Source organism: Taudactylus pleione, unplaced genomic scaffold, assembly GCF_031769625.1.
Source record: "Taudactylus pleione unplaced genomic scaffold, aTauple2 ptg000397bl, whole genome shotgun sequence".
NCBI classification, from domain to species: Eukaryota; Metazoa; Chordata; class Amphibia; order Anura; family Myobatrachidae; genus Taudactylus; species Taudactylus pleione.
The window spans coordinates 3,602,026-3,629,412 of NW_028284799.1; the positions used below are offsets into that span (position 1 = coordinate 3,602,026).

At 40.8% G+C, this 27,387-nt stretch overlaps 1 protein-coding gene across 6 annotated transcripts in view; it reads right to left on the reverse strand.

Moving 5' to 3' along the window:
- The window catches only part of BCAS3 (BCAS3 microtubule associated cell migration factor), a 1,455,708-nt gene that overhangs the window by 759,837 nt on the left and 668,484 nt on the right, over positions 1-27,387 (reverse strand). For 4 of the 6 annotated variants that reach the window (XM_088446352.1, XM_088446357.1, XM_088446354.1 and 1 more), the window contains one exon: positions 10,695-10,739. The exons of the other annotated variants lie outside the window; for them this stretch is intronic. In XM_088446352.1, coding sequence (XP_088302478.1) covers positions 10,695-10,739 — 45 coding nt within the window. The remainder of the gene's footprint in view (positions 1-10,694; positions 10,740-27,387) is intronic. 6 annotated transcript variants of the gene reach the window in all.

The following is a 27,387-nucleotide window of genomic DNA, read 5'->3' on the forward strand; positions in this document are numbered from 1 at the left end:
CAGCACATCCCTAGTGACAAACACCTATATTGGAAATAGATCCTGTTAGTCAGGGTGCACAGGTTAAAGTAACAAGAGCAAAAAAATACTTTGACTTTGTTTGGCTGTGGTGTACTCATATTATATAGGTAGATTTCAGTGTCAGGCCACGCTAGATAGTTGAGCAAATCATCTGCATAAAAACATGAAACAGCATAATGGCAGCATTTTCATATATCTGCGAAAAGCAGAAAACTAATTTCTTCAAAATAAAGGGCCAGGCGTTGCATTTAAGGAAAATGCATGATGTCAGCAATACAATATGAGGTATTCTGAGCAATGCACTCTTATGTGCTTATATCCGTTCTATAAAATAGAGTATCTATACAGTATTTGATATGGTACAGTATATGTTTTCAGAGGAATACATTTTCTGTAGGGTAATATCTGGAAGCAATGAGAAAATCATGTGATTGCACTGCATTATTAATTCGTTCCAGACAACACAAAATAAATAATAGGTGATATAAATGTTTCTTTGGAAAATTTAGAGACTAGATTGGTAAATTAAGGATTTTTGTGTTTCAAATCTTGGTACTGTATCTCATCAAACCTCATTATGGCAGTTAGGGCATTTTTACCCAGACAGGTTAAAGCATTTCATCTGTGTGCCCACATTGCTTATGTTCTGTATTATGCACTTATGAGGCAGTCTTGTACTGCCTGTGACCTCCTGAGCTTTACTCCCCTTTAAACTGTCAACACTTTGTAAATTATACCCAATGCTAAAATCAAAAGGACAGGTTAGGCATCATTTCTAAAAATAACTTCAAAAAGGTATTGCACAAGAGGTCAATTTCAGGACTTTCAGCAAACGTGTAGATTTACACACTGCTACTGATGAAAATAATAGTATACTTACATTTACACCTTTATTTGCATTGATAAGGTTGTCATGAATATAAAGACAACATAATCTTTACTTGTTGGGTATATTTATTTTTCTTGAAACCTAGCAATTAAGTAAAATCCCTGAAATGGAATAGGATACTAAGAGACCCATGAAACTCAAAAATACAAGTTGTATTGTATTACATAAAGAGGCAATGATAACACTTCTGCACAATGTACTGTATACAGTATGTCAATGTCCAAATGCCTGGATAAAACTTGAGATACTTGGTAGTTTTATTACTTACTTTGCAGTTATGTGCAAACTATTCTTCTTTATTACCAAACAGGTTAGTACTATATATTGGAAAATATTGTACCCCACTATCATGACTGTATCAGATGTTGAAATTTGTGCATATTATTTATGTGTGTGTGTGTATTTATAAGTATTATTAGCATTTCAATATTTTTTATTTATTGATAGTCATTTTTACAAAGAAGGAATATGTTTCACATCTTATTTTCCAGGTATGTACTGGATATATCATAAACAACTGTGATGAAATTGTTTTTCATGGGCCCCATACTGTAGTTCCAGTGAAAGTAAATGTTAATAGTACAGGATCCAACATACTTGCTGACATCCAGCTACAGCATTCCGGGAGGGGGCAGCCAGGCTTCTTCGGCGGAAAGGCATAGGGTGGCAAAAGGGGGGCATGGCGGGCAGATGTTGTAGCGATGGGGGCGGGAAAGGGGCGTGACCACGCAAATGCATCATTGTGGCCCTGTCCTCTCTTCACAATGCCAATATTTATGGCATTGTGAAGCTGGGTGCGGGGCCACGTTGACGCGATTCAGCGTGATTCACGTCGTCGGCCCATCCCGCTGCGGGGGCTTTGTATGGGGATGCGGGGGGGGGGTTCCAGGGAGATGCAATGGGTTGGTGGCCGGCCTGAAGATTAACCTACTTTTCTGGGCAGTCAGGAGTGCCACTCTTTTTTCCTGTGAGAGTAGGCATGTATGGGATACAATGACATTCTAGAAAATTGTGTGCTTCCAACTTTGGGGCAACAGTTTGGCCCTTTCCTATGCCCCCATGCTACAGAGTGAGGTCTATCAAAAGATATTTGCTGAGTAAAGATGGGTACACACTTAAAGATTTTCTGTCCAACCATCCAACTAGTTGATTGGTTGGAATGAAAATCTGCTAACGTATGGGAGTAACTGATGATCAGCAGTTTGCTCCAAAATACCAGACAACAGATGAAATTGATAATCAGAAAAGTTTGTTAAATGTTTGATCCAGACAATTTGTTCAAACAACAGTTTTTGTCCATTTTCCGGCGTTTGGGAGCAAATTGCTGATTGTCATTTGCTTTCATACCTTACCAGATTTTCATTCCAACCAATCAACGTGTGTACCCATCTTAAGATGTGGAGTTGACAGAGCCCTGACCTCAGTCCCACTGAACACCTTTGGGATGAATTGGAACACTAACTGTGAGCCTGGCCAGATCATTCAACATTAAAGCCTGACCTCCTTAATGTTGTGGCTGAGTGGATGCAAATCACTGCACCATGTTCCAAAATCTAGTGTAAACCGTCCTAGAAGATACTGAAGTCTGTAATATCAGTAAAACAGGACCAGACTGATATTAATGCCCATGATTTTGGAATAAGTCGTTTGACAAGCACATATGGGTGTCCTGTGCAGGTTTCCACATAATTGTGGCCATGAAGCGTGCATGCCCATAATCTAGACTTGGCACTAGCATCCATTGCATAATGCACATTTTGTCCAAGATGTCTCTTTAGCACAAACCCAGTTTGGAATACACATTACATGCCAGAGTGCCTATAAACAAACCAACTTTAACACTTGAGTCATGCCATAATACACAGGGTTTTTTTTTTACGGATATTGAGTAAGTGTTTGCTCTAGTCAGTTCTTACAAGAACAGTGACATGAAAGTGGGGAGACACTCTGGGGGAGCTCATTAAGGGACTCTCTCCTTAGTGATTGGTAGGGTGAGGAAAAAGTATGGTGTATAAACAGGTTTAATGCACTTTGCAAGGTTAGCCATTGTCTCAAAACATGGATACTGTTTTATAGCTTTCCACTCAGCTTGTATGAGTTATTCAATGAATCATTTGCATACATATAGAGAGCAGCAAATTTACAGACTGTTTTTATGTAATTTATAAATACAGTTAACTGTAATACTCCCAGAACAGAGATTTGATGTACCCCACAAGCAACATCTTGGTGGCCAGAAACTGATAAAAACAGTTATCTTCCTGATAATCTCTGATAAAGCAAAAGGCCATTGCTCACTTTTTGCATCTTTCTGCGGCATCTGACAATATGAACTCCTCTTTTCTTCCTATCCTGGTTCTCAGCCATGTATCAAAGACAACACAACAATCAAAGCAGGGGAGTTTCAAGAGAGGAGGGGCCTTTTTGCAGTCTCTGTCCAGGGCCCTTTCCTCTCTCTCTGGCGACCGGCTGCGCACAGAGCGCAGCGCCGCACCAATAGATTCTGGGCACTAGAGTGTGCCCACAGTCTACAGCGTATGCGCAGGTCACCGGGAAAATGGCGCTACAGTTATTTTCCCTGTATATTTCCTACTGCGCATGCGCAAAACACCAGTAAAATGGCCACGACGACCATTTTCCAGGCGATTTTGACAGCGCTGATATCGGCGTCAACGTGGGACTCTGGAGGCGGAGTGGTAAGTATTAAAAATATGGGTGCAGAGTGTGCGGTGTGGGTCCCCCCTGAACTTAGGGGCCCGTGTGCCCTGCACCCATTATAGAAACACCCTGAATCTAGTCACCTCAAGTCCACTGCATAAGTGTTAACCTGGACTTGGATCTGTCAGTCCTTTATTATTACTGTGCTCCCAATTGTAAAGCGCAATGAAATATGCTAATATAAATAAATGTTAATAAAGTAGACGTGCATTAAATGAGTAAAAATGAGGAAAAATACATTTTACTTACAATGATATTAAAAATAATCCTGATAAACTCTTATGGGGTTCACCTTGACGAGGTGGACGGGCAAACATTTTTGATCAAACGTACTAAGAACCTCACTTATAAGCCATATAAATTGTAGAGTTTATCAGAATTATTTTGACTATCATTGTTCTTAGAGTGTACACCTGCATTCTCTGTGCCCACCCTATGACATACATCAGAAAGCCCTCCATACAACTGTCAACCAATGCTGTGAAGACTTTTAACAGAGTAGACTGGCAATTTATAAGCAGAATATTGGAGTATTTCTGATCGGTCCTCTTATGACTCAACAGAATCCTTTCCAAAATATAGGAATCATTCGGCTAGGATTAAAATTAATTGTACCAGATATGTATATTAATTATACTCTTTACTATTTGTACTATGTATGAAAGTCTTTGCTGGATCAATTAGAGCAAATATCAATATAAATGTTGTTAGAACTGGAGGTGAAGAATATAAATTAGTTTTATTTGCTAGTCATAAACTGGCCATACACCTGCACGACCAGCATACGTTCCGATTCAGCATCCGACTCCCCGGAGCTCCCTGGCAATCCCGGCAGCATATTTGTTGTTTTTCTTAGCACAGGATCTGTAGTATGATCGATCCTGTGCCTCACGCACTCATTAGGGAAACAGTCATTGAAATGACTTGAATTGCCACACGATGGATCGCATGAACAAAATAAAAGGCACGATCTGCACACGATGCAATGGAACATATGTGCTGCACATCTGATCATAAAATCAGATTATAGGAGCTGCGGGAGCACGTGTCGGATCTTATCTTACTAAAAGAATACAAGATTTTCACAAGATCCATCATATGACTCGTCGAAAATCAGGCAATCGGCCCGAAATCGTGCAGGTGTATGGCCAGCAATACTTACTAATGTAAATAGTGTCCACTCCCAACAGAATGCCACAAAATTAATGAAAGCCTCAAGTTGAACTATTCAAAATCGTTAGGGCTAATATTTTTTCTTTTCATAGCACCCATCTCACATTCACTACCATAACCAGAAAATTCCCACAGTTATACAATACTAACTTCCAAATCGTAACCAGAAGCAAAGTTTGGTGTTCCCATCACTCTTTTTGGGGTGTGGAGGGTCACTGACAGCCAGAGGTATGTGTGTGTGTGGGGGGGTTCACTGATAGGCAGAGGAGAATATGCTTGGGGGTCACTGACAGGCAGAGGGGAATGTGTGGGGGGTCACTGACTAGCAGAAGCAGAGGAGATTGCTGAGAAAGAGAAGGATCGCTGAGAGAGGGGATTATGGAGGGGATCGCTGAGAGAGTGCGTAATGTGGAGGGGATCACTGAGAAAGAGGGGAGGAGGTGGTCGCTGAGAGAGAGTGGAATGTGGAAGGGATTTCTGAGAGAGAAAGAGAAAGGAATGTGTCGGGGATCGCTGAGAGGGAAATGTGGAGGGGATATCGGAGAGAGATGGGCAATGTGGGGGAGGTCACAGAGAGAAATGGGGGGGAATTGAGGCTGCCTCGTGGTACAATAGTTTTTATTTTTTATTGAGACAAACACATGTGATGTCATGACATCACGTGCACCGCCAGAGGAACCAGCAGCAGCATTAAGAGGCACAGCTAGAAGACACAGATGAAGGTAAGTGTGTGTGGGCTTTAAGGGTCTGGATGCAGGGGCTGGCTGGAGAGACAGAAGGGGTGCTGTATGGAGAGACACTGTGCGGTTGGAGTTGCAGAAACATGGGGAGGGAGGTGCCTTGTCTATTTTGCTAGTTCCGGGTCCCACAATTTCTGATGGCAGCCTTGACTAGAGGACAATTCTGCCCTAGTTGGTAGTGAAGACCCTGGTTCCTGGCTCCATAGGACCTAGCAATATATAAATACAAAAGGTGGAAAGTAATAGCCTGCAAATTATTATTTGATATTCCTGAGAGTTTGGCTTCCAAATCGTGGGATGTAATAGCCAAGCTACCATTAATGTGTGGTAGGTAATGAACCAACACATATATACATAAGGGGGGGAAAAATAGTAAAGCCTCCCCACCAAAAGAAAAAAACAACAACACTAGTGCTTCAAAAAAATAGTCATACCCAGTGTTGGTAAATGAAATTTTGGGGAGTCCTCCCAATTTTTCCAATATCAGCCTATACTGAAGGGCTAATTTTATTTTGTTGGAGGACCCTATGCTTTTCTTATCTTTTATTTTTACATGATGACTCATTAACTTACACCAGGGCGACTATGTGTGTGCATCTGTATGTGTAGGAGGGAGGGTGTTGATTGGCCCAGTTGGTAAAGCCATTCAAATCAACCCATCAGCAAATATATATTATACCACATATTATACTTTCCATTAAACCAGCAGAACCAACATATCTCTCTTCACCTTATAAAGTGGTGGCTTTCCCTCCTTTCCCCTTCTTTAGTTCTATTCACCTTGGCCTCTTTCCCAAGGGATGCAGTCATGTGACCGGCGACCGCAAGGCCGCCGGTCTCAATCCCGACAGTGTAATCTCTGCAAGGGATCTAACATAGGCGTCAGTACTTCAACGCCTATGTTAATCCCGACGCCGGGACCCGAACAGGATGCCGGACCGATCGTCCAACGCCGGGGGTAAGTATCCACGTAGCCAGGGATGGGGAGGGTTAGGGTTAGGCACCCCCCAGGGGAGGTTAGGGTCAGGCACCCCCCCGGGAGGGTTAGGTTTAGGGTGCGGGGAGGGGGGCTTAGGTTTAGGCACCCCTGGGGGGAGATTAGGGTTAGACACTAGGGGGAGTGGTTAGGATTAGTCACCCCTAAAGGAGGGTTAGGGGGAAGAGGGGAGGGTTAGGTACTTTACTTACCTCCGTCGGGATCTGCGCTTCCATACCGGCAGTCAGGATGCCTCCTGTCAAAATACCGAAAGCGGAAACCTGATAGTCGGTATCCTGACAGGGGTCGAGTGAGTATACTAACCCTCCCATCTCCCCCTAACCCTCCTCCCTTGGAGTCTCATTCAGACCCGGTCGCAAGTGCAGAGCGCTCGCAACCGGGTCGATGTTAAGGCCCTGCGCACGCGCAGTGGCCGCACTGCGCGTGCGCAAGCCCCGGAGCGAGAGAGAAATTCTCGGCAGTCGATGTTGATCGACAGCTCGCCCCGTTTTGTAGGCGGGGCGGGGGGTGGCTACACAAATGGAGGCGTTCCGTTGTGGGCGGCCGCACTGACATCAGCAGTGATGTCAGTGGGGAGCTTCCTGCTCAATCAACCTTAGGGTCTCATCGTAAGCCCCGATGGTCGCGATGATCTTGACCATCACGACCATCACCCTGGTCGGTGTTAAAGCTGTGGGTGGTAACCCACAGCTTAGCTAGCGACCAGGAGGCCACACTTAAAATTACAAGATACCGCCCTCATTCAGAGCGATCGGTCGCTTCTTGCGACTGCCTCTGAATGAGGGCCTTAGTGCCTAACCCTAACCCCGCCCAGTGGTGCCTAACCCTAACCTAACATCCCACAACCCCCCCACCTAGGCTTACCTCGTTCAGGATGGCGTTTGTCTAGATTCCGGCATCGGGATTAAGATAGGCATCTGTATATTACCATGCCTACAGTATGTTAAGTCCCGTGTCGAGCTTGCACCGTCGAGATTTAGACCGGCGACATCCCATCTGCCGGTCTGCTAACTACATCCCGTATTAATAGAGCAGCACTCAATTTGGAGCACTTAGTAAGTTTTCTCTGATAATTCATTAAAGAGTGAACATTATGGAATGTATCTGCAAGTAACCATATAACAGTAAGCGGTCTATTTATTATCACTTAATTTCTACAAAAGCAGATGAAAAAACACAGATATCTCCTGCTTACCTTCTCTTACGATGTGGCTCGCTGTCCCCATACATTAGTATGGGGACCTAAATTCATCAAGCTACGAAAAAACTATATTTTCGGAGCTTGATTGCGAGATGGCATTTTCTCTTGCACATGGCGCACACCCCCTTCCCTATGGGAAGGAGTCCCGGGTTGTGAAGAGGGATCCTTTTTACTTGTGCACCGTATCTGTCATGGTCTTATGACATGTGGCCAAGGTATATTGAAATACACATTGCATTTATTTGATATTGATACATAATTTCCTACAAATATAATAATTGCATTAAATATACAGAATATGATAAAAATTACTCTGCAATCGACCAATACTAAGATATGAGAAAAGAATTGTAGACATAATTTAAAACTGACACCACGTCTGGAATTAGGGGCAGTCGGCAATCATGTTGATAAGACGATGACAAATTACTCAATGAGACATGTGAGGAGCCACATCATGCCATAGACAGATGAATACTAGACATACTAGATGAAAATGCAGGAGGTTATAATGTGATAGTAATATTGTGCGCACAGAACAACATGCAATAAGTATCTTGTTAAAGCTTCTAATTTGCATTTATACAGCAAATATATTCACACTGAACAAAGGGCTTAAGATAAAGGCACCAAATTGTCTATAAAATGTGAACATTAAGATGCAATGTCTATTTTTATACTTTTAAGAGTTGCAATACAAGACTATGATTATATATATATACAAATATATATAGGTTTGTAAAGAAAGGTTGTGTCAGAAAATGTAATATATACTCTCAACTTTTGTCATCACTGCTTGTGTACAAATATGCCTAACATTACAGGCAAACCACTGAGCAATGGTCCAATCCCAACACATCCCCTGGTGGGACAAGAGACAGCTTCCTCAGCAAACATTCCGTGAAAGCTCATGCACAACATGCAATAATCTGTCACATTTCCATTACTATACTGTCATAATTACAGCTGTTATTAAAACCATAATGAAAACAATGTGCTATGTGAGGCAAATGCAGATTTTTTTTCCCCCTTCCGTTATAATGCCTAAGTAGGATCTAGAAGACCTCCTATTTTTCTTCTCACTAGGCACCACAAGAATCACACTGACCACAAAGCAGTCTTGTGCAAGGAACCAGTGATTTAAAACAACAGCATGCTGCACACATCCCTCTTTAATCTATGCCTTTTAATCAGTGTTGGCTGACAAATGCCTGTCCTCGGCACATGTCCAGTGGTCAGTTAAATCTGAGAAATAAAAACTATAATTCAGCAAAATAAGTATGTGCACTGAAACTTCATGGCATGCAAATATATAATTTATTCCTAATTCAGGAAAACTCACTGGATAAAATAGCAAAAAAAAAAAAGAATCCTTTACTTACATTTTATTAAAAGGTTTTGCAAGCATTGATTAGGTCCAACGTCAACCAAAACAATAGAGACATCAGAAAACAACAACTTAACCATGTTATGTTAAAATGGTAATAGTATAGTAATGGTAATTCTAAAATATGAACTGTTGGATTAATCCTTATTTAATTTTAATTAAATTTAATTAACTCTTAAATGTGTAGAACATTGTTCTGTGTATACCACATCAATTCATCACCATTTAACGGATTTTGTAGTTAAAATGCAATGTAACAACTAATTATAATTGTTTATTAAGTGCACATTAAGGAGCCCATTTACTAAAATGATTTGGGAGAAAACTATAATGTTTACTACAATTTATTAATATTTTATTGCCAGGTGAATAGGTTATACGGGTTTGGAGTGGCTTAGTAGGGACAGTCTGAACAGCATAAGGCGGCTTGCAATAGCCCTTATAATATTAAGCAGATTAGAAAAAAAAAGTTTTAATTAATTTTTTTGCAGGTGCTCTTCTTCAGTTAAAACTAGCTCAAGATATCAATGCTATACTTGATAAAAAAAAATTATTCTCCACCTCATGGGGAAGCCTTTGTGGAGAGTGGAAATACTTATTGCTGTAGATAACCCAAACCCCATAAAATAACGAGTGAAACAAAAATAGTTTTGTCACTTTATTATAAAAGTGTCTCTAAACTCTTTAATAAGAGCATATGATTGGATTACATCTATACCTCATGTACTCTTCTTTTTTAGGGTGTATGTGTGTTTGTGCTGCTCTGGATATATATTATTCCACACATAAATCATCATGTTAGGTTCCTGAATCTTTTACCCAAGCCCCTGTGCAAAGGGATTAGTCACACTAAAAAAAAAAAATTCTCCACTTTTTGCACTTACAATTGTGCTAACTACATTATAAAATTTACTGCATACCTGATGATCAATAAAACAAATTCTGGGACCAAGCTAGGTGTCCAGACTCAATGTCTGTGCACTGCTCTATGAGTATATCACTGTAAAGCTGGCCACACATCTAAAGATTATCGGTCCAACCGGCCAACTAGTTGATTGGTTGGAATGAAAATCTGGTAAGGAATACAATCAGCAATTTGCTCCCAAACGCTGGAAAATGGACCAAAACTGTCATTTGAACAAATATTTTAGATCAAACATTTAGCAAACTTGTCTGAACGACCATTGCCATCTTTTTTCTGGCATTTAGGAGCAAATTGCTGATCATCATTTACATTACCAGATTTTCATTCCAACCAATCAACTAGTTGGCTGGTTGGATGTAAGTTGGTCTAGTGTGTGGCCAGTTTTAGTCTTATATCACATTATAAAATTGATCTTATATGGAAGGTGCCACCACAGCCATTCAGTCCTTCCTATAGAGAAGCTTTAGAAGGATGACTATTTGTTGGAAAATTATACTAATATGAGAAAATTATTCACTGTGATTATGTACAATAAGGTGCCTCCATCATACTATCTTTCTTCGAAGCAAAATGCAAAAGGTGGGTTGTAGCAAGTTAATAGAACATGAATCATAAGCATGCTGGGGTTGGATTCAGAACTTACCAAGGAGCTTTGATGGAAAAACATCCTGCTCCAAACAGGTAAGGTCTTCATGTAGGAGGGGAAAAGGCACACATATTAGATAAATAAAAATTAATCAACATACAGTATTTAAATCATGCGCTTGTGCTCAGAAAAAAAACATTTCATTTATTGTTTTGCAGCATCCAAGCACCACCCTATACAATTTCATACACGCATCATACATCTACTGTAATATCATCATCAGTGCAGTGAGCTTTCACTTTTACGAGCAATATGTCCAAAGCTATTTTTTTCCACCAGCGATCTTCATATCTGCATAAGACAGCAAATAAAATAGCTATTGGAAATAACACTCTTTGAGGTGAGAGTTTAAGGAATCAAGAGATAATAAAGAAATCATTGATCAAAAATTCTAATCATCAAGTAGTATGGACCCAGCATATTCCAGGTATCCCAGTTGTAATACTTAGCTGTGTCGGCCCTCTCCTGATCTGCCCCATCTCCATCGCGGCAGTGAGAGCCATTGGCATGGAGGCAGGAGGCATATTCTCACTACACATGTCAAACTCAGGACATGCTTTAGTGAATTAATATGTATATTACAAGTAACAAAAAGAAACGTGTGAAATTTGCTTCAAATGCTATAGTATGCACGATGCAGGCAAAATACCACTGAAATCTCCCATATCCAAATATTCCGCAATACAGATTTTCTTTTAAGCCTGACTGAGATAGTGAGACCTTGTGCTTTTTGATGGTTCAGTGTACACAAACTTTGTTTAAGGCACAACATTATTAAAAATATAGTAAAAATTACCTTCAGGCTTTGTGTATAAGGTGTATATGAAACATAAATGAATTTCATGTATGTACACAAAATGATTGAAAATATTGTATAAAACTACCTGCAGGCTGTGTGTATAAGGGGTATATAAAACATAAATGCATTTTGTGTTTAGATTTGGGTCCCATTCCCAAGATATCGCATTATGGTATGCCAATATTCCAAAATATGGAATATTTCGATATACAAAATACCCCAGGTCCCAAGCATTTTGGATATGAGAGACTCAACCTGTATAGACAAACATGCTTAACTGGTTTTCTTAAATAGTTGTTTAGCTTTTTAATTATATGTGATTTTTTTTCTTATCATTTGACAAAGTAAATGAAAGGGAGGAGAACTATTTCCCATAAATGATAGCTTTTGAGCAACTGTTTTGGGAATTAAAAGTTCTTATTTGCTTTCGAAGTTAACCAGCTTACATATACAACTATTGCAGATACTGTAAGTACACAAATAAGTCTTTGAAATACACTGTGACTAATGGGTTTATATATCAATATGTATGTGGCCATGAAAAATCTATCACTGAAATCTATCAGTAAAAGTTTGCTAGGGCAGCTGAGTGAAGCTCAGCTTTCCGATGATACTGGCTGGCAGTGGTAAGGGGTCTGTTACCACTTTGCCAGCCAATATTTGGTAATTCTGATTGCTGGCTCAAACATGCACAGTTTCCGTTAAGTGGTAAAAAAAAAAAAATGAATAAATAAAAAGCTAATGATACTTAAAAAAAAATGTTGTTAAACAGTCTTACTTTTGAAAGAAAAAAATGCTTTATTTTAAGAATAAAGTATTTTTTTCCCCTATTTTATGTCCCTCTGTTAGTAGATCACTATCAAATAGTGTGATAATGTTGTTGCTAAATAAAAAATACAGATTTTAAGATCTAGACCAAAAATATAGACCAAGTGCTAGATTTACAAAGCAGCAGCTTTGCAAATCACTCCTCCTCGGTGTGTTTGGCCTGGAAACTTAAAGCGACATGATTATTAAATTTTAGAATGTAAGCTCTTTCGAGCAGGGCCCTCTACCCTCTTGTGCTTCTCCCTACTGTATTTTCATTTATCTCTTACTCCCCGCTAGGGCAACTAACACTTGGCTGCTTATGTGGGTGTAAAGGTCGCTAATATATAGCTATGTTTATTATCCATGTCCGTGTCCTGTATTGTATTTTATTGTAAGTCGCTGGTTACTTATTGGTTTATGTACTTTATAAGGCGCTGTGGAACACTTGTGGCGCCATATAAATAAATGATGATAATAATAATAATAATGATAATAATAAATGCAAAATCACAGAGAGTTTTACATGTAACATTATTGCTGCCTTAAATTTCTAGGTCAAACCTGACAAGAAGCAGCTTCCTGCATCTCCCCTGGATCTAACAAGCAGGGACTGCAGCAGATATCTGCCACGCTCCCTCCATTTCCAACCCTAAAATCAGCCCCTGTAGCTTCTATGGGAGCAGGGGCAGAAGTATGGGAGACAATGGAGGCACCTGCCGCCGGGCACCAGCACTGAAGGGGCACCTCCTCTATCACCCACAAAATATTCACCCCATTTAGGGCTGTAATTATGGGGGATAAGGGGGCACTAAATGACAACTTGCCTCCGGGCGTCTGGGATGAACTTACGCCACTGTATGGGAGGCTGCTAAACAGTCAAATTAAGAAGCTTTTGTTTTCTAATGTATTTTGTTTCAATATCCCTCTCCGTCGGCCCCCACTGATACATATGTAGTACAAGGGCAAGCAAAGTGATAATAAGTAAATAAATCACTGGTCAGAGAAATAATGCTGGCTCTTAACCCTGTCACTGCTTCATTAGTCTTTTTGCATATTCTAACATATAAATAAATTGAAACAAAGAAAATTAACCAAAAGGTATTATTTGTGTGTTATAATGTACACAACACAAATAAATACTTTGAGGTTCTTATTTCGACATTAATCCACTTTTCCAAAATAGTAAAAAGCAGGCTTCTACGTGTACTTTTACACAAACAAATCAGCACTTGAAAATTATTGCATTTATTCATTTTTATTTTTCAAATATTTCCAGTCTCAAGTAAACTCTTACTATGTGTAGGAATAAGAGAGTAACCCAAAAAGGCCTAAAAATTTTTTAAAACTTGACAATCTACTGCATTAAATGAAGGGACCTCTTTTTCTATTTGACACAGAAGGAGGGAATATATTAGGTACTCCTCCCACCCCCCCTCTGTGGAAAGTGTTATTAGTTTGTGTACTGTTTCAGTTATTGTCTGGACACACTGGGGTAGCAAAATCTCACAGTTAAACTAATTAATTAATAATTGTTTAAAAAAAATGCTTTATTTAAAGATTTTTTTTTCAGTGATTTTCGTGTATCATCCTGAGATGTGATAACAGTACAAATACTGCGGTGGTATTGCACAATGTTTGCTAAATAGACTTGTGTATGCTTTGCATGGGAAAGCTATCTCAGACAAGACCCCGTGATGAAAAAGGCAAAGTCCTATGGCCACTTTCCTTTAATAAATAAACCCATAGAGGGCAATTCAGTTCACGACGATGTAGGATGCAAGGGAAAATGTGCAATATTGGTAGCCGCAAGTTGTCGTCATTCCAACCTTTTAACCAGCACACTCTGCACACCCACGTAAAGCACCACACTAAAACTAAAATTATCCTGGGCCGGATTAAGGGCCACATGGTCCTGGGCTGGAAATCTTCTATAAGCAGAGGAGGTGTGACCGGTGCTGTGTAGGTGTGACCGATGCTGTGTGGGTGTGACCACTGCCATGTGAGCACCTTTACATTATTTTGTGAGGAAAATAGAAATACAGTTTTAACATCTATGATTTATGGCCGACAGTGTGACCAACTGGTGGATGGTCATCGTCATGCTGCCATGATGACGGGCCTATTTTTATATGGAGGCCTGGAGCCATCGCTCCATCTGCCCCATTGTTAGACGGGCCTTGGCAGCAACATATATTGAACAGTCACAATAATACAGGGTCACAGTGCAATGTCACCAATGAAAAGTTACATTTACAAATATTACCAGTTGCACTGAATATGAAATATTAGAAACTATATTACAGAAGCTCCTTGGGAAGCACAAAATACAAATCATCCCACAATTTCAATGTTTAAAAACGTCTGTTCTGTGCACTGTGCAAAATGGCTGCACAAAAAATTACAAGGCAGCCCTTTCTAGAAATGACAGGACCAGATGGCTGTTTTATCACTATCAACATCTAATGTCACAATTAATGGGATCTAGTTAAGATGCAATATTACAAATATTCTAATGGTCAAAACTGACAAACACCAAAACACATTATTCTGATATGTTTATGTAAAAAATCATTATAACTTCGAGCTGAAGTCTCTATAAAAAAAACAAAAAAAACCCCACAACAGCAGCAAATACATAATACATACAGTGCTATTATGGAGAATAACAGAATTATTGTGCAACTGACCATGGCCTCGAGAATAAAGAAACTGAAAATTAAATCTACCATACAGTGCAACAATGCCGATATCTTATTTATATAATTTACTTTCCAAGTTAGAGGTGTATAATGCTTTCTCCATGGCCTTCAGTCCATCTTAATGCGGGATAACGGTGTATAATGAACATAGGGCCTGATTCAGACCCGGTCGCAAGCGCTGAACGCTTGCAACCGGGACAATGTTTGCCCACTGGGCATGCGCACGACGGAGCTGGCTCCGTCGTGCGCATGCGCGAGACCCGGCTAGCGACGGGTGCTCCGTCGCTCCGGGTCTCGCACCAAAGGGGGCGAGCTGCCGATGGTGATTGACAGCTTGCCCCATTTGGCAGGCGGGCAGGGGGGGTGGCTGGCCAAACGGAGGCGTTCCCGAAGGAACGCCTACTGTTTGGGGGCGGCCCCACTGACATCACCAGTGATGTCAGTGGGAGAGCTTCCGGCTCTATTAGAGCCAGAAGCTCTCTGGGCTTGCGGCCACGAGACCCTACCACATCGTGACCATCAACCTGGCCGCTGACCAATAGCTGTGGGTGGTCACCCATAGCTATGCGAGCGGCCAGGAGGCCGAACAAAAAAAAATGCCCTGATTCAGAGCGAGCGCTTGTTCAGAGCGTATGTCTCTGAATCAGGCCCATAGATCCATGGTTGCTATAAGGGTATCTGAGGTAATGGTGATATTTTGCAATTTATCCATAAAATCTCCTGTGTCCTTGATAAAACTAGAACATTTATACACCAGAGGCTGTTAACAACAGTCAACAAATATTGCTAGTGGTTAAAGTAATGATCCTCTTGCCGATATGATCGGCCTTCCTGGCGGTTTAATCAGGCTTTTATGTATCTTTGGTGTTGTGTATATAATTTGACAAACAGGTTTGTTCACCATAGGAGAAAGTACTACCATTCAACCATTTGGATGTTTTAGAATTGTTCAGCAATGAATCCACTTTACTTTTGATTCCATTTGCTGGGTTACAGGGTAATCTTTAGTACGTATTTTGGTTGTTTAGTTGGTTCAGAATTTAATCATCCTACTCCTTCCAGTTCTGTACTACCATGGATCCACCTTTATTAAGTTGCCTGATGACGATGTTTTTGTTGTTAGATAAGAGGTGCACAGCTTGTTTTTCATCACGGCTAAGGTTATTGTATAGTTTACTTGTTTTAATTGAAGTTACATCTTGATTAATTAGTTGTAGGAAGGTCTTTATGCTTGCATTGTTTGTAGCAGGGTCGAATTTGGACGGTTGTTTAAATTTGCTGTGTTCCTCCCAACTTTCCTTATCCTTAAAGAATACTCTCAGGAGAATTTATAGTGTTCTATAGTCTATTTGAAGTAGGGATGTGCAGGCTCGGTTCTACTCGGTTCCGTTCGGTTCTTTTTACCGAATCTTATTGGCTATCCAAAACTCGTGACAGCTGAAACCCAATAAGATCCGGTAAAAAGAACCGAACGGAACCGAGTAGAACCGAGCCTGCACATCCCTAATTTGAAGTGGTCATGTCTATTAGTGGGTATGAATGTGAACCCTTTAGCTAGTAGTCCATATTCTGGTTCACTTAGGGGGTAATCTGATAGATTGAAGTCCAGATTTATAGTCTCCTGCCTCTTCCTCTCCTCCTTCCTTGAGTAGCCACCCCACCTCAGATGTGTGAGGCCACATCTTGGTTTTCAGATCTTGTATGGACTCTGTCTAAAAAAAACAGGTGGTTGTCTGGTATCAATATTGTCAGTATTTGACGTTGTAAACGAGGATCCAGTTTCCGTAGGGAAAACCGGTCTAGTCTTCTGATTTGGGGACTGCAATTATCTATTGGGTCTTCCAGAAGTCACAGTATCTCCCTGTAACCAGAGACATACAGTGTGAGTTTTGCAGTCTGCTTGAATGCGATTAGCTATCTCCTATAGGAGTACACTTGGCTAGTGAGTCTTTCTATCCAATTGCTGCTCTTGTCCTCTCTTAGGATGTTCATATTAATAGTGGTGAATTGGTCTAGTTTGGTTTTGACCTACTTCAATTCTTTGCCTACCTCTTCCACCACAAGGACAATTAGGTCCAGAGAGCACTTATTTAAAATGGAACCCTCTTGGCATCTGCTTGTTCCTGTGATACTCTGACAGGAACTGTCCGTGTAGTCAGATCCACTTCCCTCTTTCTTAATCTTAACATTTAGTGGAAGAGGTCTACTGAGGTTTCAGCAGGCAAGGAATCAAATCCAATTTGTCGAATAGTACACGATCTATTTCTTCATCCATGAAGGATAAAGTACCTTGTTCAGCTTGCGATAACAAGGCATCACCTAGCAGCACCACTCCTCCATAAGCCTTATTTGGAAAGTATTTGTACTTTTTTGGTGGCTAAGTATATACCACTAGTTCGCTGTATAACTGTATTGAATTGTAAGATCCACGATTATATTTTATCTGTGTGGTGGGTGTCTGGAACGAAGTAGGGTGTTAACCCCTCTTCCAATGTTTACTTGTATGAAGTCCAGCACTCTCACCTTTTCTTTATTGTAATCCAACTGGGGCGGTCTTCAGGATGAAATATTCACCTATAAATACCACACTTCACCTTCCCTTATCAGGGGAAAAAAGGCTCTCTCCAGACTTTTTTCAATTTTTATAAATTACCTTTTATTCACAACTTATGTGCTAATAAGTGCTTATGCCAACTTTTCGATTTATTATGAATATTTATCAAGGCATTAGCAACTGTATCACAGCTTACTATGATAAAACAAAATACAGTATTATAAGCAAACAATGTCTATCAGGTCCCTCCCAGGCGGGAGACTCAAAATAATAATAATATATACATAAATGGCCGAACTGTATAATAAGTGACATATCACATCTAGCATAGTGTATTATTTGTCATAGTCCAATATGAGAATTTTGACAGTAATGGTAAATAATATCAACTTCTCTCAATTAACGCAATAACGTAATCAGATACAGGCATATATAGTTACACATAAACATATAAATAATAATTAAACAATATTTATGGCACAAAAACTAGGTTTAATACATATGCATACACTATATAGGATCATACAACTATACTTCATTGTATTATGAGTAGTTCTCGGGACACTCTGTATCTTACCTGTATCCCTCATCCGGTGCATAAATATGTGTATGCTATTCAGTTTGTAAGCTATCCTCTCTGAGAATGTTATTTAAGGGTATATTGCATTACTATTTGAATAATCAAGAATACTGTACATTATCAGTATCGATATTGTTATTGTTTGCTGCTACCATGTCCTTGTATAGTAATCTATTGTTTTTAGTTTCTATAGTGATGGGTGCACTTTGATTATGTGCTGTAGTGCTGTAGTGCGAACGTCCGCCGGTCCGGATGTGCGGTCCCGCTTCAAATGGAGCACTAATGTGGTTATTTAAGGCAAGATAATTTACTTTGTTTTTAGCCTGACGACAGTGGTAGTTGTATAGTGGCACTGAAATGTTGCTTTCATGACATATTGATTGATTAAAGTCTGATTGAATTCCTGAGTGCTGCATCATCTGGATACGTAGATATATATATACGTATATATACAGCCATGGTGAAAAGTTTTGAGTATGACAAGTATTGGTTTTCACAAAGTTTGCTGCTTCAGTGTTTTCAGGCGTATTTGTCAGATGTTACAATGGTATACTGAAGTAAAATTACAAGCTTTTCATTAGTGTCAAAGGCTTTTATTGACAATTACATAAAGTTTATGCAAAGAGTCAATATTTGCAGTGTTGACCCTTTTTTTCAAGACCTCTGCAATTCGCCCTGGCATGCTGTCATTCAACTTCTGGGCCACATACTGACTGATGGCCGCCCATTCTTGCCTAATCAATGCTTGGAGTTTGTCAGAATTTGTGGGTTTTTGTTTATCCACCAGTCTCTTGAGGATTGACCACAAATTCTCAATGGGATTAAGGTCTGGGGAGTTTCCTGGCCATGGACTAAAAATTTCGATGTTTTGTTCCTCGAGCCACATAATCATCACTTTTGCCTTATGGCAAGGTGCTCCATCATGCTGGAAAAAGCATTGTTTGTCACCAAACTGTTCTTGGATGGTTGGGAGAAGTTGCTCTTGGAGGATGTTTTGGTACCATTCTTTATTCATGGCTGTGTTTTTAGGCAAAATTGTGACTGAGCCCACTCCCTTGGCTGAGAAGCAACCCCTCACATGAATGGTCTCAGTTGCATAGACTGCATGTGTGTATTCCAATGAGCACACAATTGTGTGAATTTGCAGATCCACCATTTTGTGAGTGACAGCAATCTCATTCTGTGAGAGTGTCGAATCTGTAGTTAACCACAGGGTGTTAAGGCATACCATATCTGTATTGCACAAGGAACATGTCCATTAATGATCGGAATTTCATTACTTTTTTACGTTTGAGTGGCAGAAATTCAGTAGGTTTTGTGAAAATTCAGATCATGTCTAAGAAGCCTTAATAGGACATGTGAAACCATAAGTTTTGTTTGTCTATGGAATATATATGTATGTATATAAATTTAAAACTTAAACAATTTCAAAAACAAAAACTGTATGTTAAAAATAATTATTCACAGAAGGCCAGACTGTCATTATAAATGATAAAGGGTCAAGAAAAGTACTTTGCCTTTTTTTGCTTTTAAAAGAAACCTAGCACTTAACATCCACTTACAGGGACAATTCTAATCTGTTGCAAATTGAATCTTTGCATGAAGGGAAACTAGGCTATAAAAGAGTTGGAGGGGGGGTAGCAGATCCACGATGCAGTTGTGATTAAAGATGAAATTTGCTGCCATACTTGTCAACAAAAAAACAACAACATGCACATACAAAATAATAATAATAATAATAATAATAATAATAATAATAATATATAAATGCTTTCCTAGGACTCAACATGGCTTTTTAGTTTCTGTGATCAGAGCCTTTTATGTTAATGCAACTCTAATGACTGCAGTGCAGTATTTCATAGCTCTGTGCCTTTCAAAAGCAGAAACCCATCAGCAAAGAACGGGCAGCACACCAAACGTGATCCTAGTATGGCCTAACCTAAACATTTTATTTTCTATGCTGTCATTTCCCCAGCTGTGGCCCTATTCATTCTACTCCATACTCTACAATTGTTATATAATCTCATTACCAATATTACATTATGCTGTCCCTTTGTTGCAGTGATAAATACTGTGTGCTCTAGAGTTGTACATAGCATAGTTACACAGCCTTTTTTTATTTCCATATACTAAATGTGACTATACTAAACAATAAAGTATGTGTTTTTCATCATTTTATTTATTTTATGTAGCTGTATTGCAGTCTCCATTGCTGCTGTAGAGGCGACTGCTCTGTACTGTAATTCTCACAACAGTAACACCAGTTCAAATCTTTAATGAGGCATTAGCAAGCACCATCACAATTCCACCCGCGGAGAAAAACATATTGTTCCCAAATCAAAAATACATTTATTGTCTATCACATTTCATTATTTCTTCTCACGAGCATTTCTGAATGTTTTTGATTTAGTTTTCTGTAAAACCCATGTAATAAGGTTACATGGAGCAGTCTTGTGGTTTGAAAGCACACATTAAAAGAAGCAGCTTCTTTTTAATTATGGTGTCTATGTTTATGGCATGGTAAGCAATACCATCATGTAGTCGAAATGTCACCCTTTAATGACCTCAGCAATGTAATCCCAGAAGATAACCCCATTGCATAATCAATCAATGCTCCTGGTGATGGTCTCTATGTGGTTAAGCCCCTATCTACCAAATTTATTCCAGATACCCTAACCTGGGCATCTCAAGAAGACAACATTCTGGCAGATATGCACATTTAAAACTTCCCCTTTGGTCAATTGACAGCAATATACAACAACATGACCAAGTTAGTTCATTTAAAGCATATTCCTTATTCCAGTATTGTTATTGTCCATTCTCACCCAAGTTCCACTGTTCTGTCTTGCAAACCTAAGGACTTGTATGAAAAGAAGGAATTCTCCCAGATATATATTGACCTACTGTATATTGATACATATATACAGTATTTACAGTATTTATGAATAGTACAGTGTAAATACTTCATAAGCTACAGTCTCTCTCTCTCTGTATATACTTTACATTTGTTTTTTAATCATTATTTATTTCAGCTCTTTGTATGAAACAGTTATTCAATCTCTGTAAAATAATTACTATTATTGTTATATATAAGGATATTTTGTCCTTCTTTAAACTAAACATTCTGGAATATATTAACATCAAACAGATACAAAGTATGTTTGGAACAAATAGTACATAAGATGGGAAAAATTAAAATTATAAGATCTTAACCCTGAGATCACAGTCTTCCCTTTTTTCTTTCTTCCTATATTGAGAGATTTACATATGCATCATTTTATTTTTACTGTAGGATTTCAGACAGTGAGAAATCCTCATGTCTACTTATTCTTAACTACTGTACTGTACATTGTAGTACAAATTTTATTGATAAGAAAATACATTATTTGTATACAGTAGACTGGCAATGGTTTTCAGGTATACATCTACAAGGAGTAAAATTACACCTACATAAAGGACATTTTTTAAAAATGTTCAATATGGAAGTATATTTACTGTATAAGGTTTCCCTGTTAAAAAAGTTGCAAATATTGGGACTTCCAGTGGGTGGGCCACCATAGAGGATGTGGTTTATCAGAGATCCCTGTTTGCTCCTGCCATCCATCACCATCTCAGCTGGAACTGCACTGAATGTCAACTCTTGGCATTCGACCAGCTCCCAGAGACAATATGCATTGGACTCCAACTCCCCTTGTTTGGAGTGCTCTGTGCGATTGCTATCTTACCCAAGTGGCCAAACATCTCCCACTGACTTCCACCATGCTTCCCATCCTCTCCCATTGTTGTCTAGTCTTCTTGACTCCAGGAGGACTGCTGTGTTTGGCAGCTGTTTGACACTTGCCTCCTGGGGATACCAGCTTTGCACCTCTGCCCCATAGTATGCTACGTGAGGGACTGCTTTGACATCCAGACTGCTGGCTCAAAACATGGATGTGGCCGGGCTGAACTAAACTGCCTCTCTACCTGGCTACCTCAGGAAATTGCCGCTGACCTGGTACCGCCTTGTCTGGAGGAGAACTCTGGGAGTGCACCTACTGGGGAAGTATGTAAACCAGCTTGTTGACATTACCCGGGCACTTGCTATAGCTGCCTTTGCTTGGACTGACCACTGGCTCCCATCCTTCTGGTGGCTGACTCTTGTCTGCCTGCTTCCTGGCCTGTGTGGCTGGCTGCTGCTTTCAGGGACCCTGAACCTAGTGTATGTTGTGGCTGACTGCCTAGTGGCTGTTTGGACAGTGGCCAGTTGTTTTTAGGGTGCTGCAGCCTCTTTCCATTAAGCATTCTTTCCTCAGTTTGCTACAGACCTGCACATGAGGGTAAAGAGGGAGCCCTGCTGGCCTGGTGGGATGTTGGTGACCTGCCTCGAGCTGTGGATGGAAATCTGTGTTGTTAAAAAGGTATTGTCTGCTTTCAGTATACCCCTACCCTGCCTGACTCCCGTCATCTCCCTGTTTCCAGTTGTCCCTGCTCCTACAACCCCCAATCCCTTCTTGGTATCCTATACCCCAGGCTAGATACACTGGAAACTCCTGGGAGAAAACCAAACTTACCAACTTTAACCGTGCACTTAACATTACTGTGTGGGAGATTCTCCTGTTTCATGGGATTTGAAGCTATTGCATCTGTCACAGGAACTTGGACTGGCCAGTTCTTACCACCTTGTCTGCTTTTTCACTGATGACCTGTTCTGCTCTGCAGTCTAGGCATTCATCAGTCTCCTCCTTTTGACTCCTTAATCCCCCTGACCTGAACTCATCTGCCTGTTTCTACTGCACATTTGGTCTTTGCATCCCTCTCTCAAACCAGTTGATCTTCAAGTATGCCTTCTTTCCAGTACTCTCCACACAACAACTTGCCTTCTTTGTATATAAGGTATACCTTTTTACTGTTGCATATAGCGGCTAAGTTTCTTTGTAGAAGATTTCTTTTTATGTGTGTCTCAGCAAACCAACATATTTACTTTCTATATATGTGCATTTTTTTATATTTTTGTGCCACTGCTCATTTTTGTCTGTGTGTTTTTTTATGTGATTAAAAGGCAGTCTCAGTCACAATTTCTCCAGGAGGTCTAGACCCACACACTACATTTACTACAGTTATGTACCTACATTGCTCACATGACTTATTTATTCTTCTGTTCATGCCAATAATAAATCAAACTTAAACAAGATTTCTAACACCAAATACATTTTGAAATGGGCTAAACATTATACACTGTTCGTATGAGGCTGACTTCAGCGGAACATATGCTGCACATTTTATCCTGTGCATACTCCAAAGAGGACCGTACAATATATATATAGATATGCAACGCTAGGCTGGTTATTGTGAAGCTCATACATCGGTGTGTCTCAGCCTGCAGTTGGACTGCCGTAGTCTTTTTTTTGTTTGGTCACAGCAAGTGGAAGATCTTCATATGTTTCATCATGGCGGATGAGGAAGACGTGTCTGTGAGATTAAGGCCCTCATTCAGAGCCGTACGCTCTGAGCAGAGCGCACGCTCTGAATGAGGGCCGTCCTCCATAACTATGGAGCGTCCTCCTGGACGCTAGTATAGCTGTGGGTCACCATCCACAGCCTATACGAGCGTGCAGTTTGATGGCCGTGATGGTCTTGACCATCGCGACCATCGAAACTGCGAGCCGGAGCCTGCGGTTGAGGTTTTCAACCGCAAGGCCCGGAGTGATTTTGGCTCTATCAGAGCCAAAATCACTCCCACTGACATCACTAGTGATGTCTGTGGGCCGGCTTCTGACGGTAGGCGTTCCCTTAGGAACGCCCCCGTCAGGGAGGCACGCCCCCGGCACGCCCACCAAAGGGGGCGTGCTGTCAATCAACATCGACAGCACGCCCCCTTTGATCAGACACAACGAGCGAAGGAAAGTTATTCGCTCGTCGCGTCTGGCGCATGCGCACGACGGAGCTCCCTCCGTCGTGCGCATGCTCAGTGCATAACATCGACCCACTTGCGAGCGGACAGCCGCTCACGAGTGGGTCTGAATCAGGCCCTAAGTCAGTGATGTGTGATTGAATTTTGTGTTAAACTTGGAAAAAGCGGAAATGAAACTCATGAAATGTTACGGCAAGCATACGGTGGATAAACAATTAGGCGTGCTGCAGTATTTCGGTGGTGGAAGCACTTCAAAGAGGGTAATACGCGAGTGACTGACGAAGCGCGTTCTGAAAGACCATCCACCGCGTTTATAGATGTCAACATTGCAAAAGCTGCGGAGATGTTGCAAAATGACAGAAGGTTAACTTTTCGCAAACTTTCGGCTTCACTTGGCATCTCAATAGAACGGGTTCAGCATATTGTGACAAGGAACTGAAAATGCATCACCTGTGTGCCTGGTGGGTACCCAGACATCTCACAGAAGAGCAAATGTGACGTCGAGTTGAACTGTGCAAGAACACCATTCGAATGTTGGAGAGGATACCAGATTTATGGACATCGATTGTGACGTTTGGCGAATCGTGGCTTCGTCATTATGATCCAGAATCCAAACAACAGTCCAGTGTATTGAAACACGCAAATTTGTCTCTGCCCCAAAAATTCTGTGTGATTCTTTCTGCGTGTAAAGTCATGCTTCTGTTCTTTGATGCGCATGGTATGATCTTACAGCACTGGGTTCCCCGTGGACAGACATTTAATGGTGACTATGCAAACGTCCTGAAAACCCATTTGCATGGAGCCATGTGGAAGAAAAGACCACATTTGCTGAAGAAACAGTGTTTTTTGCTCCAAGACAATGCCTGACCACATGGTGCTGCTGTTATATTGGCAGCACTGGCTGAAATTAATAGGACAGAACTGGAACACTCTCAATATATCCCAGACTTAGGGCCTGATTCATTACCAATTGCAACTGCGACAACGCACGCAATCGGCCACTTGTGGCGTTTTGCGCATGTGTATGCATTGCTGTGCATGAAGTGGCCACTGCGACCAGGGCTGCGATCGCAGTGGCCAGCCTGCAGAACCATCGCTGAGGGATTAACAGGAATTGCCATTTGTGGCCCACGGTGGTGATTGGCGAAACGCAGGTGTGCCAGTGCGTTTGAACGCCGTTGCGTGGGTGTGCAGAAATTATCCACTGCGATGCCATATGCAGCTTGAGTAATCATAGCTTGCGATGAGGTTAGCAATTTCTGTGTAAGGTCAGAGTTTGTGCAAGTGTACTTGATGGTACCAATGGTTTCGCAGTCTTGCTGCACTACTGACTCCAGTATTTCCGATTCCAAACTGGTGATCCTGTATTCTGGTTCCATTCCGGTGGCTCCAGTATTCCGGTCCCATTTTGGTGTTCCAAGCAATCCGGTCCCATTCCACTACTCCAGTCCCATTCCAGTGATCTAGTATTCTGGTTCTATTCCAGTGGCTTCAGTATTCCGTTCCCATTCCAATCTAGACCCATTCCGGTGTTCCAGCAATCTGGTCCCATTCCGATGTTCCAGCATCCCGGTCTCATTCCAGCTATCCAGAGCTACTCCAGATTCCACGTGATCCAGTGTCCTGCTGGATCTAGCCTGGTTGACATACCGAAGCTCTCTATCCTATCTACTGGAGTGAGGTTTAGCAGTCAGAGACTCAGGGCTTGATTCAGCAAGGAACGCAGTTGCTTATACGCATGAAATCGGTCGATTAATTCACACTGCGCATGAATATGCATCGCAGTGCGCGAGCTAGACACTGCGTTAGGATTTGAGAACGCAGTGACTATGTAGACCCATGGCAGAGTGATTGACAGGAAGTACCGTTTGTGGGTGGTGACGGGGGGGTGGTCAGGCGAACGCAGGCTTGCAGGGGCGTGTAGAAATTATCCACTGCATGGCCATAAGCAGCCATAACACTGATAGCGTGCGTGGCTGTTAGCAATTTCTGAGTAAGGTTAGGGCTTGTGCAAGTGTGCATATGGGTTCGAAGTTACCGATTGTTTCCTTATGTTGCCCTAGTATATGGATGTGAGTAAGGGGAAGTGGGCGCCCTTATGTCTATGAATGCATGCATTAAAATATCACTATTGATCCGTAGTGAATCAGGCCCTTAGGCAATTGCTAAGCTGTAGTTATTGCAGACTGAAAACTTAGGGCCTGATTCAGATTTGGGAATAGAGTAAGATATAGCATGTAACTGTGTACCTGGACAAACCATGTTGCAATACAAGGGGTGCAAATACATACATTTTATTTTGCAAGCACGGTAAATACTGGCTGCTTTTGCATGATGTAGCCAACAAATGCTGCACAGATTTATTGTTACACTGCAATTTAGATGTCAGTTTGGACGCCCCTCCCAAACCTAAATCTCTCAGAATGTTTTCAATCTTCCCCACATGCAGTGCAGCATGGTTTTACCAAGATGTACAGTTACATGCTATTTCATACACTGGCCGATCAAATGTATTGTTCTACCACTTGATTTTGTATCACAGTTTATAGACCGCATACTATACAAAGCATGTAGCAATGTCTCCCTTGCCATGGATCCTCTACATTTTCCACCTGCCATGTTCATCTGTGTCCCATTGCTCTACTGTTTCCACCTTCCCCGCAAATCAATATTGTAAACTCTCATAACCAGGGCCCATTACCCTACCTCTCATGTATGTCCCCTCTCTATCTACCAGACTTCTACCCAATATGTTTTATGTTACAACCTTATTTGAGTGTTATTCCGCTATGTTCCACTTATAACACACTGTAATTGCTTTGTGCAACTCATCCCTGACAACACATATATACCACACATCTTGTTATAATGATTAATCATGGATGCATTAGTCTGTTGACTACTTGGCCTTGTGGAATATGAGGCGCCATAGAAATAAACAGTGACAAAGATGATGACATGTATTTTCAACACATTGTAAACATATTTAGCACAATAAAAACCTTGCTCGGTTTGCAACTATAAAACAAAAGAACACAAGGCTTAATGGTTTCTTTTCCCTGTGATGCAAAAGAGAAATAATCAGATAAAACTTAATAAATATTTTGAAGAGACAAGCTGTTGAAGAGCTCTGCAGTTCCTTCATGCAGATCGCGGCACAATTACAGGGTTAAGCAGCTGCTTTGCAAAAAAAGTGCTGTGTTTCCTTGGAGCACTGCTCAAAGGTGCTGACCAAGTAGGTGTAAATACATCTGTCTTTTGCCATTTGTACTAATGCATGCCTCCTACACTTCTCAGCGCACAGCAGATGGTCTCTGTCCTGTCTAAATATTACAGTGTACAGACATCCATTGCTATA